Source organism: Corticium candelabrum, chromosome 5 (genome assembly GCF_963422355.1).
Source record: "Corticium candelabrum chromosome 5, ooCorCand1.1, whole genome shotgun sequence".
NCBI lineage: Eukaryota > Metazoa > Porifera > Homoscleromorpha > Homosclerophorida > Plakinidae > Corticium > Corticium candelabrum.
This window is the reverse complement of record NC_085089.1, coordinates 5,158,602-5,172,826: the sequence shown is the minus strand read 5'-3', so window position 1 is coordinate 5,172,826 and position 14,225 is coordinate 5,158,602. Positions and strand designations below refer to the sequence as shown.

The 14,225-nt window shown below is 41.4% G+C and overlaps 1 protein-coding gene across 4 annotated transcripts; it reads right to left on the bottom strand.

Moving 5' to 3' along the window:
• Positions 1-559: 559 nt before the first annotated feature.
• Positions 560-14,219, bottom strand: LOC134179801 (poly(A) polymerase type 3-like). Of its 4 annotated transcripts, none has more exons than XM_062646760.1 (22): positions 14,104-14,219; positions 13,966-14,035; positions 13,821-13,900; positions 11,901-11,967; positions 9,689-9,770; positions 8,716-8,825; positions 8,487-8,652; positions 8,320-8,409; positions 4,013-4,151; positions 3,884-3,959; positions 3,653-3,773; positions 3,512-3,599; positions 3,403-3,456; positions 3,239-3,346; positions 3,128-3,180; positions 3,017-3,067; positions 1,430-1,502; positions 1,298-1,361; positions 1,133-1,202; positions 984-1,072; positions 895-927; positions 560-810 (listed from the first exon to the last, which is right to left on the bottom strand). In XM_062646760.1, the coding sequence occupies exons 1-22, from the start codon at positions 14,109-14,111 to the stop codon at positions 721-723; spliced, it is 1,782 nt and encodes a 593-aa protein (XP_062502744.1). In that variant the 5' UTR covers positions 14,112-14,219; the 3' UTR covers positions 560-720. The 4 variants fall into 4 exon arrangements, with proteins under 4 accessions (XP_062502744.1, XP_062502746.1, XP_062502745.1 ...); XM_062646762.1 differs by having other exon boundaries at positions 1,157-1,202; XM_062646761.1 differs by having other exon boundaries at positions 984-1,087; positions 1,157-1,202; positions 14,104-14,218.
• Positions 14,220-14,225: the final 6 nt, after the last annotated feature.

The window sequence follows — 14,225 nt, the reverse complement described above, 5'->3', positions numbered from 1 at the left end:
TAAACAAACCCATTTTTAGTTGAGAAACCTGGCAGACAAAATGTCAGCTACTGCTGCTGCTGCAACTAATTTTTTTAATTAATGTCAGGTCTTGGACTTTCATAGTACTTTTGCATTGTCAGGGCTAATTGGATAAGAGTAAAACACTAAATTCCACCTACCAAGGAATTAATTTTACAAAATTTTTGCAGTTCAACAAATTCTCACGATATACAAGTAAACTACACAAAGGTAGATGAAACCGAAGCAGCATGCCTGCAGGTATTGCTACCATGCAATTTTTTTGTATGAATTCAAGTCTGTGGCTATTCAACATACAAAACAACAGAAAGACACGAACAGTACGAGAACACAGTACAGACTTATTGGTAATCTGGCAACTTCGTGAATAGCAACCATCATATTATCATATTCCACCAGTAAACAAAACCTAGACCATGCACGTTGAGCGCTGCCAATCTAGCACATAGTCTAACATCTCGATCAATCAGCATGATGGTGTATATCTCCTCTCACCGCGTTAGCCATACACATCGAATATCGATATGACACAGACAAATAACAAAGTCACTCTCCTCTTATTGACTGTTCATATTTACCCATTAAACTTCCAGTTTTTTCGACACCCATCATAACACCCCACATTTGAAAGATACTACCTACATGTAGTTCATGCATGCAAGAGAAGCCACCATACACTCCAACTCAAAAACCCAATCTTCACTTCGACAGATCGAAGTCGGGCTTCTTCTTGTCGTTCATTCCGTGTGGTGGCGGTCCGGTTGTTTGTATCATCATTTCGTGACACAACTATAGCACCAAGTTGTGTTACACGCCCAATGAATAACAGTCGACATAACTTATATATCTTGTTCTAATTAATATCAATGCTACCTTGCCTTCAGCCGACACCGCTTTAGCCTTTACCTGAAAACAAACTACAGTTGAATAGAACTGCTCGACCGGTTTGGTCTTAAACCAACCGTTTGGTCAACTTTCATTTTCTTCTCTGGTGGTGTCTTGCTCGTATACGACCTTGGTCTTCCCTTGCGAGCCGGCAATGACTCTCCATCTATAACATTGGACTCTGTAGACACAGCATGAAGGCCAGAAGAGTCCAAACTACAACTACTAGTGCTCAACATAATGACTTCACCACTTGAATGACTCGCTTCGAGCTCTTGACCCAATTTCCGGATACCCTAAAAGCAAACACGCTTTCTCCTGCTGCACAAATCACTGACAAAGAAACGAGACAAAGTAGATGTGAACAGGATGGGCCCGATGGCAACACTACCTGGCTAGAGCGTTTCTTTGACACTTTGATGACATCTGGAGGCAGTAATTCGTGGAGTTGCTTTCTGATGTACAGACAGTAATCAGCAAGACAGTCCGTGGACTCATGGCTGCTCTAACACATTCAGTGCACCTTTTCAGATACTTGGCTTCGACTTGTATGGTGTCTTTGGACATCGGTAATGACTTGTCTGCTTGCGTGCGAACTGTAGTTCAAAATCAGTAAAATGTCGGTACACAAATCTCACTGTTTACACACAAATAGCTTAAAATACTCACACCGTCAGCACACTAACCTACAAATAAAGCAAACTGCTACACATTGTACACCACATGTAGTGAATATCTGCCTATGCAATTGATCAAGGCGTAAAGGAGTTGGTGAACTACAAACAACACTTGCTCTAGAACTAATAGTTGCACAAGCGCCTGAAATTATGTGCTCAACAAAAAATTCTAAAAACATGCCGATCTGTATTTGCATAAATCAAGCTGAATTACAATCATTGGATGTTACACCTGCCATTGCAGCTAGAAATGCAATGCTAACATAACCATGAATAACTTAGCTTACAAGGAGTTGAGAAAGGAGACAAAACTGAAACCGACTAGTAAATTGACCCTCTAGTCTTTGTAATATGTAGACTCGAGCCAGTCTCTCCTCGCCCTTGCTGCACCACCATGTGTCGCTCTGGAGCGAAGAGAGACTGGTACCAGACCGCCTGGCACAATCTTTGCATACTTAAACAGGCAGTGTTACATAAACGGCTCCCGGGAGCCGTTTAGTGGTCACCACTTGTATCACAATATCGTGCATTTGTTAGTAATTGCTTTCCTCTCAACAAGTGAATTCTTCTACAGTATGCATGCCAACCAGTGTCTACTTTACTGGTAGATAATGCCCATGGCAGCCACAAACAAAATGTTACAATCATACCAGAAGCCCTCTCTACTCAAAGCCGACATTGGTAATGTGGTCAGAGATGTCTATGCGCCAAGATTACAAAGAAAAACGACAAAGCATCAGAGAAAATATGCTGAAAAATACTCCGGTCCAAAAAGAAAGCATGTAAACAATGACTACCTAGGTATCTGCTGCTGCGAACAGAGTTTCTTGGCCAACAAGAGGGAGAACCCAACACAAGATATGAATGTGGCGTTCACAAGGCCTCCACTAGCAGCCATACCAGCTGCTGAAGTATGACGTACATGTACAAACTTTATCGCACTGAAAGAAGGCGGTCTGGTACCAGTGTCTCTCTGCTCCAGAGTGACATACAAGGGGTGGGAAGAGACTGGCTTGAGTCTATCAATTATGAGCAATTCTAATCTACATTCATTTTGTATTATGTTTGGCACATTTTCAATGTGTCTAAACTTGCTCCATAAATCTGCAATTAAATAATAATGAAATACCTATGTGTGTCAAATGCTACTAGTTGCCTATGCCAACCAGTTAGATGCACATGTGTTCATCCAATAGAATGCCAACATGAGAGACCCTATAATGCTCGTGGTGCCCTGCCCCAGCTCATACAATCATTCCTGCCACACTTAGGCACATCTGGAGGGCAACCAAAGCCAAAACACCCCTAGACGTGTTCAACATCTACCACAAAATATGTTTCTGTTGTAACATCCCAGACAGCAACCAAAAATGAAAATACAGTAAAGCAAAACCAACACAACAACATGTAGGTAGCCTCCAACACAGTCATACCTGTATTTACAAACATCTGAATTTCATACGTCAGGTCCACTTTCAACACATCTGAATTAGCAAAACAACTATCAGAACTGTGGTATCCCCAATTCTTCGACTACCACCTACCACCATGAGTTTCAAAGTCAAGACCAATAAACCATAATGTCTGTGGCTCGTTGCTGTGCAGAAAACACAAATCTGATTATGCTTTCTGGATAGGAAGAAACAAATTCTCACTTTTTCTCCAATTGAAATTGTTTAGGGTTAACATGAGCCCTTTTAACTCCCTCGCTGTGCTCCAGACTAGTCACAAGCAAACGAATTTTCGACTCGACCAGTCCGACCCTGCAAATGTCACATTATGTCCATTCATAATGAACTAATCACCAAACTACAACAACCATTCGAGACGTTCATCTTCTGTCTGAGCTGTTGCGTTGATGGCAATGTAATGTCTACATACGACAAAATGTGGACCAACGACCTACAACAAAAAGCAATCTTCCCTACTTGTATTTGTTGAAGAAGTTCACTGGATCGAAAAGGATGCTCCACTGAGCATCGCCATCACTCAACAATTTTTCCATAATTTCAAATCCTGAAACAGTTAAATTAATGCCATATGAATACAACAATGTTTCCATGATAAACCTCTTGAAAATTCCTCTGTCATTACGGCTAATGTAGAGTATGACACATTAAACGTCGAGTTCTGCTGCGGATATGCTGGAGTAATGATCGGCATGAGATGATAACGATCCCTAGGATTGACCTACAACATTATCATACACTGCAACAAACAATGTCATGACAACAGACACAGCAATCCCATGTCAATAGATAAGGCACTCTGATGTCCACACTGGCATGCAAATGACATACCCTTGGATCCCACACAGGCAAACCAAATGGGTTGTCCTGTGCGGGTTGTTTTAAAAGAAGAGGCTTCGGCCATATCCTGTCACAATACGAGTGAGTGTCAACAATTGCATACCACGTGAATGGTCTTACCAAGTCTTATATACAAAAAAGAATTTCTGTATCAGTGTCGATGCAACAGCATTCGGATACAGTTGACATATCCGTGCCACCAACATTGCCCATGATACACCACCCAAAAAACCCAAAACATTAGAATAAATACCACGACCTAGAGAAATAATGCAATACAAAATCAAAACTATTACTTAAACCAGCTCAAAAAAGCAGTATAGTGTAAGCTAAGCTTATTTATTGGGATTTCATTACTCTAAATCAGTAAGTCCATTTGCATTACAATCAGTAAGTCCTTGTGCACTATTATGTGCACGCTTTCATTGATGTGTGTGTGTGTGTGTGTGTGTGTGTGTGTGTGCGCGCGCGCGCACGCACGTATTACCACTTCTTGTTTAAAGTATACTCATTCACGATTCCCATTACTGTCACTATCAACTACAATCCTAAATTCAATCTAGACTAACTATCCATACAATGATTTTCCTACAATACATTTGATGCGTCCTGGGACGCATTCGAGGAGGTTGGGATGCAGATTTCAGACAGGGGGACGCATCCTATTAAGTGCATTCTTGTCTACTAAAACCCATTACACCAGCAGGTCTATACTATTCCCCACAAGGTTGAACTTCGAAATCTGCAATATTTCTGCTGCCTTTGGACCTTCCCGGTGATCTTGGTATAGCAGAGCCTGGCATTTTCGTTTACTATGTTAACTAAGCCCTTCCTACAAAGGAAACAGAGGATTCAGATACAAGAGGTGGAGCTATGACCATGATCCAATTATCTTGTAAGACATACAGAAAGCAACTGGAACCATTTAGATTAAATGATATAACATGTACAAGCTCTAATGAGCACACCTGGTGTAACCTCCATCTCATAACTCATTATCACTTCCTTATGGGGTAGACTGTAGGTTACTAGCAGGCTGTTTAGGTACTGCTAAACTGACTTTGCGTCTAGCGCTTGCTCCAGTAACTGTTGACAGATGTACTTGTCATACCAGTAACAAATGCTGGCTGTGAAAGAGGATTCTCTTGTCAGAATGGTATTATGACAAAACTACGAACCGTTTGTCTGAAGAGAAAATTGGCTGCTTGATGATGCGCATTTTACTAGAAGAACCACCTATGTATCAGTTTAATTTTGAGCGTGCATGACATGATGTTGCAAGTGGAAAGAGCACAAAGCTAGAAGATTACTGTAAACATGGAAATTTTCACGTGATGAAACTTTTCGCTATTTTTGCGGTTGAAGTTTTTCCCTCAAAAATAAACACGACGCGAAAATTTATGAAGGCGTAGCCCATTCCTCACGTAACATCCCGTGCAAAGTCCCGTATAAGGGATACTGTTCACTAGTATCAAACTTTATACTGATAGTACTGTATACTGTAGAAGTGCTACTGTACTAGCTAGTAACACAACACAATTTAATAAAACTGCACTGCTGTTAGTACTCTACTCAAAACTACTGAATCAAGATGATGTCTGCACCCTTCATAGTTCCATTTGCTAAGCCATTTCCATTGAGAGCAAAATCAAGAAACTCTGCCATGTGCAGAATACCAACGTCATCTAATGAAGCTACAGCTATGGAGGCATCAATCTTCATACCACTGCCATGATGAGAGTGGCTGTCAAACACAGCAAGACACAACTTGCGAGGATCGAATGCAATTGCAACTGAAAAGTGACTTGGTATTACAAGTACACCTGTATGGACTGTGCCTGCTCCAACAGCTGTCTCTGATAGTCAGCAGATCTCGTTTGAACTGGTCATAATCCCACACGCCAAAATATCCTCCTCTGGCAATTGTCACGTTTATATCCGAACAGACACTCTCTATCGCACCGTAAACAGACAAAAAGCCTCTGCACCCAGCACTATCATAATGCTTGTTGCCTTCTTCAATACATGCAACAAAAGCTCTGATGGTCTGTTGTGATGGTTCTGCAGTACCGCTATCGGGTACTTGCACACAATCTAGCATAATCTGGGTAGCTACACAAAATAGATATAACCGTGCAAGCATTGCTGCCATTTCGCCCATTCAACCTTGACTGGCAGAATTGCGATGGCAATACATAAGAAATAACTGACTTGAAGTATTCTACAATCAATGCAACAGAGGCATCATTGCAAAGGTCATCTGTACGCTGGTTATAGGACTTTACTTTCTTGGACTGCGAAGGAGTAGTAACAGACACTGAGTGTTTTGCTGAAGCAATACAAGGAAGGGGCAAGGGCATGCATAGACCAGCCTGAGAAACCCACTTCTGATGAGCCTAGGACGCTCAGATATTGCCTTATAAGCGTGTACAATCCAGCCAGCATGCAAATTCTCAATAGATGACAATCTGAGATCTACAGTAATGTCGCACATAGAAGTACCCTGTCTAGCTGTTGTCTGACCTGATCGCCATACCAGTTTTGAAATGACTGCCGTAAGTCTTCTTTAAATGACTTATTAACAGTCAAATCTAATGGCTACAAGTTGTCTGTGTAGCACGCTGGCACGTATAACACAGAAATGTACCTTGCATCTAGGAATTTTCGTACAGCATCTGTTCGATGGGCTTTAAAAACAACAACAATCAACAAGCCATGGTGCTTCTTGGGCAGTCCTAATTCCTGTCTTTTCAGGACAAAGTATGGGTCGACCACTTTCTCTAGGTATTCTAAAATGGTGCTTTCTGTTGACCAATGGGAAGCAGTATGAGTTATGTTCCAAGAATCAGGAAAGTCATATCTGGCATGACAACGATCAGTGGTACCTTGGTAAATCACTTGACTGGGTAGGGTTTCACCTAACATGTTGACTGCAAGCAATACTACAATTTCTTGTTTATCATCCAAACCTGCAATAGCAACCTGACAGGACCGTTTCTTTTCCATAGTCCAGTTACCAGAAGGGACCATGCGGACTCCAGTTTGGTCCCAGTTCACAACAATATCTGCTGGGATTTGATGCTTACTCACTACATCTAGAAACTTAAAAACAAAATTTTGTTTTATCTCAGGAAGGTCACCAGATTTCTGTTTGGCAGCCTTGGTTCCCTTCCGTTTGGTAAAACCCATCCTGTCTAGCATACGAGCCCAGTTCTTCGTTGGAATAAAAGAACCTCCAAACTCACTCAGCATGTCCTTTCTTTCGTGGGCGATGATCCCACGAGCAGCTGCTATCACTACGGGTACACTGACCACACCGCCTGCTTCTCAAAGTTTCAAAATGTAATTCCGTATCATGTGATCCAATGTATCACCAATCAACAATGGACGTCCACGTTTCTGTCTTGGAAGAGAGACAAGTGGAACTTTACCTGATTGTTGCTTAATCTTCTGGAGGTATTTTTTCTGCATCGAACGAACCGTACTTTCGTTCACTGGATGGCTCAGCACACTACTGAAGTGTCTGGCTGCACGTGCAACTCCATGGTCGCTCGCATAATGAGCAATGCTCAATCGTTCCGAGGCACTGTACACGTAGTACTCACTCTCTCTTTTTCGCTCGTGGTCAGCCCTCGTAGGGGGACCTTCTTGAAGTAACACACAATCATTACTGTCGTAGAAGGTAGACCGAGAACGTCAGTGGGTTGCGGAAGACAAGGTCTTCTCTCTACATCCCCGCTTTACGTAACCAATTCAGCAGCGCCATAGGTGGACCACGTGATGCATAGAACCACGTGACATGCATCGAACCGCGAAAATTATAACCCACGAAATGATCTCTGATGAAAAAAATGCAAAAATTTAAACACGCGAAAATTTCCACGTTTACAGTACTTGGACAGCACCCTGAGCACAAAGTGTTATAGGCACTCACTGCCACATAACATGATAAACATAATTACAGACTGTTATTAAAAGTTTGTTTGCACAAGTTTGGTTAATAATTATATTAAACTAGTAAAACATGCCCACATGTTTGTTTAATATAGACTATAGTAGAAAGTATTTGCCTATAATACTAGGACAGCATCTAGGCGTAATTTGTACGACTACCTTATAACATGATGAGCATAGTCACAAAGTGTTATTATTAGTATACACCGTTTGAATTTTGGTTTAATAATGAAGCCTGTCTACAAGTTTGATTGATATACATACATTACAATTACATTCACAGTAGAAAACGTTTACTACTGTACCACATTACAGACTTAGGCCACGCCTCTTTAGAGGCGGGGCCAAATATGTGCAAGATGAGGACGAATGTTTGAAGGGAGTTAGGAAAATCACTGCCATACTATCTATATTAAATTGCTTGACACTCAAATCAACTGATTAACTTGACACAGATCGATCAAAATACTTACGTTTAGCCCATAATTTCACAGCTCTCAAAGTTAGCTTGAAATTTTCTCTGTGGGGCACCAAATGAAGAATCTCATCAGTTACACGACATCCTACAAACGCACACAAAACACTACTGTAGTACACTCACCACCCTCTAGTCCAATACAACGTCACCATAAACCCTTACCATTTAGACTACGAACACAGCGTGCATCTAGATTCTTTAACAAAGAATCATTTCTAAGGTCTAGATCTGGTGGTAGCTCTTGTAGTGCCAAACGAGCAAACAGCAAGTCGATTTCCACTCCATCAAATACCATCTTCATTACAGGAACAAACGCATCCTCTACAGCCTAACAAAATCGATAGCTGTGATGATGACTGATCATACTGTAAACTGAGTACACAATACTCACTCTCAAGTCCTTCACTTCCTTTCGATCACGTAGCATGTCAAGAAACGATGTGAAAAAGTCTGATCTTTCCACATGTCGAGGAACCACGCAGAGAGTATCAATATCTGCACCTACGAATGAATGAGATAAAATTAATGCACAAATCAAAATTCAGAACCATCTGATCATACTATTATCAGTACTCAGAGAGTTTGTCCTGTGCATATGATGGTATTACTGGCTATATTATATTACACATAGAGGTATCTGCTCTTCGTACATTAGACAGATGACAAGTCAATTAAGAGTGCAACAGTAATGTAAATTACTTTGTGCTTGAAGAATGAATCCACATGCATATTTTACTAGTAGCAGAGTATTCGGTGTTCTATTACAGTAAATCATTTATACCTTTCTCCATACTATAATACTCTACAGTTATGAGAATACTAACAATGTGCTAAGAAAGGTCTCGTATGAATATAGACACATACATGTAAATCCATAAATCCAACATAATTAAACATACATGTACTTTACCATTGTAGTGAATGCTTTACATTTTATGCCCCCCCCCCCCCACATACTCATAAGCAATGACATTCTGGTCAAGTGCTGACACACAATCCATCTGTTAGCCCTACCAGGCATCATTCCTTCTAGCCTGCAAGCACCACGTTATACCATTTGTAAACACCACATACACAAATGTGGGTGCACGCGCGCGCGTGCACACACACACACACACACACACATCAATAGCAGTCATCATTTAGAAGGCACACCAGCCACCAGCCCTAGTACACATAGCAAACTATCAGACCACAACAAACTGAGTAGAATATGGAGTACACAACAAGAAAATATTGTAATTTCTAAACATAAACACATAACACAAAGAAACCTGTGCATTTACACTTTCATGTCCCTGTAGCAAATTCACTCTGTATATTGCCAACTCGTAATAAACCATTACACACCAACTGTTACTTACCTTTTGTGTGCACTCCCAATCGGTACGAACCAAATGTGTATACTTTTCCTGTCATTTTCAAGGCCACTGACTCGGGCATCTTCTGTACGACAACAGAAAAATTTAACTGTAGAGGCTCGTATCGAATATGGGCCGTTCTCAAGCATGGGACAACGACACAAAGCAAGCTACTTCTCCTTTTTAATATCAAAGTAAAGACTGATCATTCATAAATCATTTCTGTTAGAGTTTCAAGCTAATCAATTTAATTTTCTTACCGTCACAAGCCCTATTTCGAGGAAAGGTCTGATTCTCCAATATGGGACAAAACCATCCAATATTGGACAGCTGCTAGTTCTCGCTGAACAAAGTGTCTTAATTATGAATCGGATATTTAGTCAAAGGGGCAAGTCTCTTCTACCTACAATGTTGGAGCCAAGTTCGTCACTTCGCACTTCTCCTCTTTAGAGATGAAGGAAAAGGGACAGGTCATACCATCTAATATGGGACACCCGTATTGTATGAAGTGAGACAATGTTGTGTTGCCTAGAATTTTATTAGAGTCTCAAAAAAAAGTAAGACAAAGCTGTTTATTGCTTCTAGTGATTAATCAAGTCCTCTGTACTCAGTTAGAGAGCTGTTACACTCTTGCCTGCATTATCTAGCTAGCTAAAACACAGCTGCAAAAACAGGTCATAGTCTAGAAATGACTAGAATCACCATCTTTGTGTTCAAACCCTTTGTACCATCTCCCCTGTTGCATCAAAAACACTCCCTGTTGTTCTTGGCAAAACCAATCGATTGTGGGTGAAGCACTGTAATAAAGTGTTTTTATCAATTGTACGTCGCTTGGACAAGTTTTCTCTTTGGTAGCTTAGGCTAACTAATTCAAGGTTATTCATGAAATCAGTGCATTGTTTGAAGACAAGTGTGCAAGAAGAAATGACCGTGCAGTACCTGGTCTGGCTCTAAGAAACAGTGTACATGGGAGATGACCATGCAGAAAGACAACGGTGTGTTCGAAGACTAGTTCTAGAACTGGTTCGATTGGTAGTTCTAGCAGTTCTGTATAGAGAGAAGGAATTGTTGGAACTGTCACGCCCTAACGCAAAAATTTCCGAAAGCTGTCGAATTGAAATGGCGGATACAGATGCTGAGGCCGTTGTGGACATTCTAGTTGGTCCTAATGAACACTTGTGGCAACCATCCACTTGGCAAACACCAGAAAAAACAACATTTGGAACTGATTGCAGTGACCTTCTTGGCGAGCAGCTCCAAAAACTGAAAGCGAAAGCACTGCTGATGTTCAAACAGACTACAGCAAGTGGAATAGAAACGTCACTCTACTTCTTATTGACGCTTACCGTGACGTCAAAGTCTATTGTGCATGCTCAACTTGCTGACAGTTCTAAGCGTTCATTTGCTAGCAAGAGTTCCAACAGTTCTAGCAGTTCCAGTTCTAGAACTGGAGCTAGTATTCAAATGCACCCAAAGATAACAAGACGCAAGCTGAAACTAGATAAACACTTCATTACAGTGCCTCTACACACATTTGATCAGTTTTGCCAAAACAACAAGCAGTGTTTTTGACACAACAGGAAAGAAGCTACAAAGTGTTTGAACAAAGAGATATTGATTCTAGTCATTTCTAGACTACGAGCTGCATTGCAGCTGGATTCTAGCTAGCTAAACAATGCAGGCAACAGTATAAAAGCTCTCTAACTGAGTACCAAGGACTTGATTAATCACTAGAAGCAATAAACAGCTTTGTCTTGCGTTTGAAAGTCAAATAAATTCTAGGCAAAGCAACATTGCCGCTTCAAACAATACGGGTGTCCCATATTAGATGGTGTAACTCGCCCATTTTCCGTCGTCTCTAGAGAAGAGAAGCACAAAGCGACGAACTTGATTCCAATTTTGTAGGTAGAAGAGACCTGCCCCTTTTGACTCCATGGTTAAGATGCTTTGTTCAGCGACTAGCAGCTGTCCCATATTGGATGGTTTGTCCCATATTGGAGAATCAGACCCTTTCTCAAAAGAGCTTGTGACGGTAAGAAAATTAAACCGATTAGCTTGAATCTAATAGAATTATTTACGAATGATCAGTCTTTACTTTAATATAAACAATGGGAAGGTAGCTTGCTTGGAAGCTTTGTGCCAGTGTCCCATATTTGAGAACGTCCCATATCAGATATGGGACGGTACTAGCACTCTATGACAGAGCCCTTCTAACCTTTTCGTGACTCAATTTGACAATCCATTCCTTCACGAGATCATTCAATGAAGCAAGAACCGAAATTCTAAAGATGCAATTTGCATGTATGTTACACGGCCACCACAGATAATTAAACACATGTGAAATAAAACAGTATGCTACAATAAAGTGCAGTGTATCTGACACAAACAAACAAAGACAACACAAAATTTAGTTCCTTACGAATTTATTGTCAATTAATTCAAACCATGAAACGCATAATGCATAATGTACAAATGGAGAAAGGGGCAATAGCAGTTTCATTATATTTGGTAATTTTTCACCAAAATTACTAGAAACGTGTGTCATTAATGTTGGGTTATAATTTATTTCCACAAGTACTGCATTTCTTTGTTAACAAAATGATACAAAGGCAGAGCTTGTATTAGCCTCGAACTTCCAGATCTAGTCTGGACCAAGTCGATACTAAAATGATTTCGGAAATAGCCCTTCTAAGCCAATCAGTTTCTACAACCCGAATCTCGGTTGTAAATTCTGATTGGCTTAGCAATAATTGGTTATGCTAAGTGCACTAGCACTGATTGCAAGTGTGTGAAATCCTCGTGGGCGGCTAAGTGCACGCCAGAACAATGACTAAACTCTGCATGTCAGAACAATGATTAGACTCTGCACGTATACGTCTTAATTTTAGTTTCAGCTTCAGTTCTTCAATATTTTCAAGCTTGTGGTAACAAGACATGCACAGCAGCGTCACCAGACCATCACCTTTGACAACTGGTCGAGCGGTAGTCTTGCTAGTCGAGCGGTTAAACTAGCTAGCGGTCTGCCGAAGAATCAAAGAGTCGTCGTTTCATGCCGTCTACCAAGACATAGCTGCAAACACAGCAGACGTCTCTTTCTTCGTGAGATCTCATGGCATTTACAAATGATATGTTGATCTAGGTAAAACGATCCTACACTGTTAGACACCATTTAGCATCACTATTGATAAATACTTCCAAAATCATTTTAGTATCAACTTGGTCCAGACTAGACTTCGCGCGCTCTCTGGTCTGGAAATTCGAGGCTAAGCTTGCATTAGCTACTTATTGACACTGCTAATCGAAAATCAGCAACACGACATTTTACTGCTCTATCATACACAGAAACTGTGTAGATTCAATGCTCTTGCCAGACACTGGCTTCCAAAATCCTGTCATACTTTACTTTGTTAATGCCTATGGTAACAGATGTAGCTATAATACGATCTAGCAGTCAAAAATGTCTTGATATCAATGTCGCAGAATCGATGTTGAAACTTGACAATACACACACACACACACACACACACACACACACACACACACACACACACACACACACACACACACACACACACACACACACACACACACACACACACACACACACACACACACACACACACACACACACACACACACACACACACACACACACACACACACACACACACACACACACACACACACACACACACACACACACACACACACACACACACACACACACACACACACACACACACACACACACACACACACACACACACACACACACACACACACACACACACACACACACACACACACACACACACACACACACACACACACACACACACACACACACACACACACACACACACACACACACACACACACACACACACACACACACACACACACACACACACACACACACACACACACACACACACACACACACACACACACACACACACACACACACACACACACACACACACACACACACACACACACACACACACACACACACACACACACACACACACACACACACACACACACACACACACACACAAGTCATAAACAAACAAACAGTGTCATTCAAAATGCTCAACCGTTGAACAACACCACTAAACTCTAAACAAAAAACCTGTGCTGCAGCTCGTCGTCGGTCTCGTATATCCCCAAAGGCACAAGAAACTCTTCCAGCTTCTTTGTCAGCTCGACGTCCTGACACAAATTGCAATCAAAACGACCATTACACACTACTAGGCTGTCGCCCGTCTGGAGGCAACCTTTTCCTTCGGACCCGTGTAACTCAGAGCTGACGTTACTCCATAGGTGCGCGTTTCCGTCGACGAACCGCTAGAATATCAAAACAGCACTGAAACTACACCAAACCACGTGACTTACAAAACTCGCTCTCTTCTCACCTAGACATTCCCTGGCGTGCAGGAAATCAAAATACGCATGGCACAAAGACTAAAAACACGAAATACAGAGCTCCGTAGTCGGGCCGGTGCGTCTGCGCAGTCTCTCATTCCGGCGCGAACAT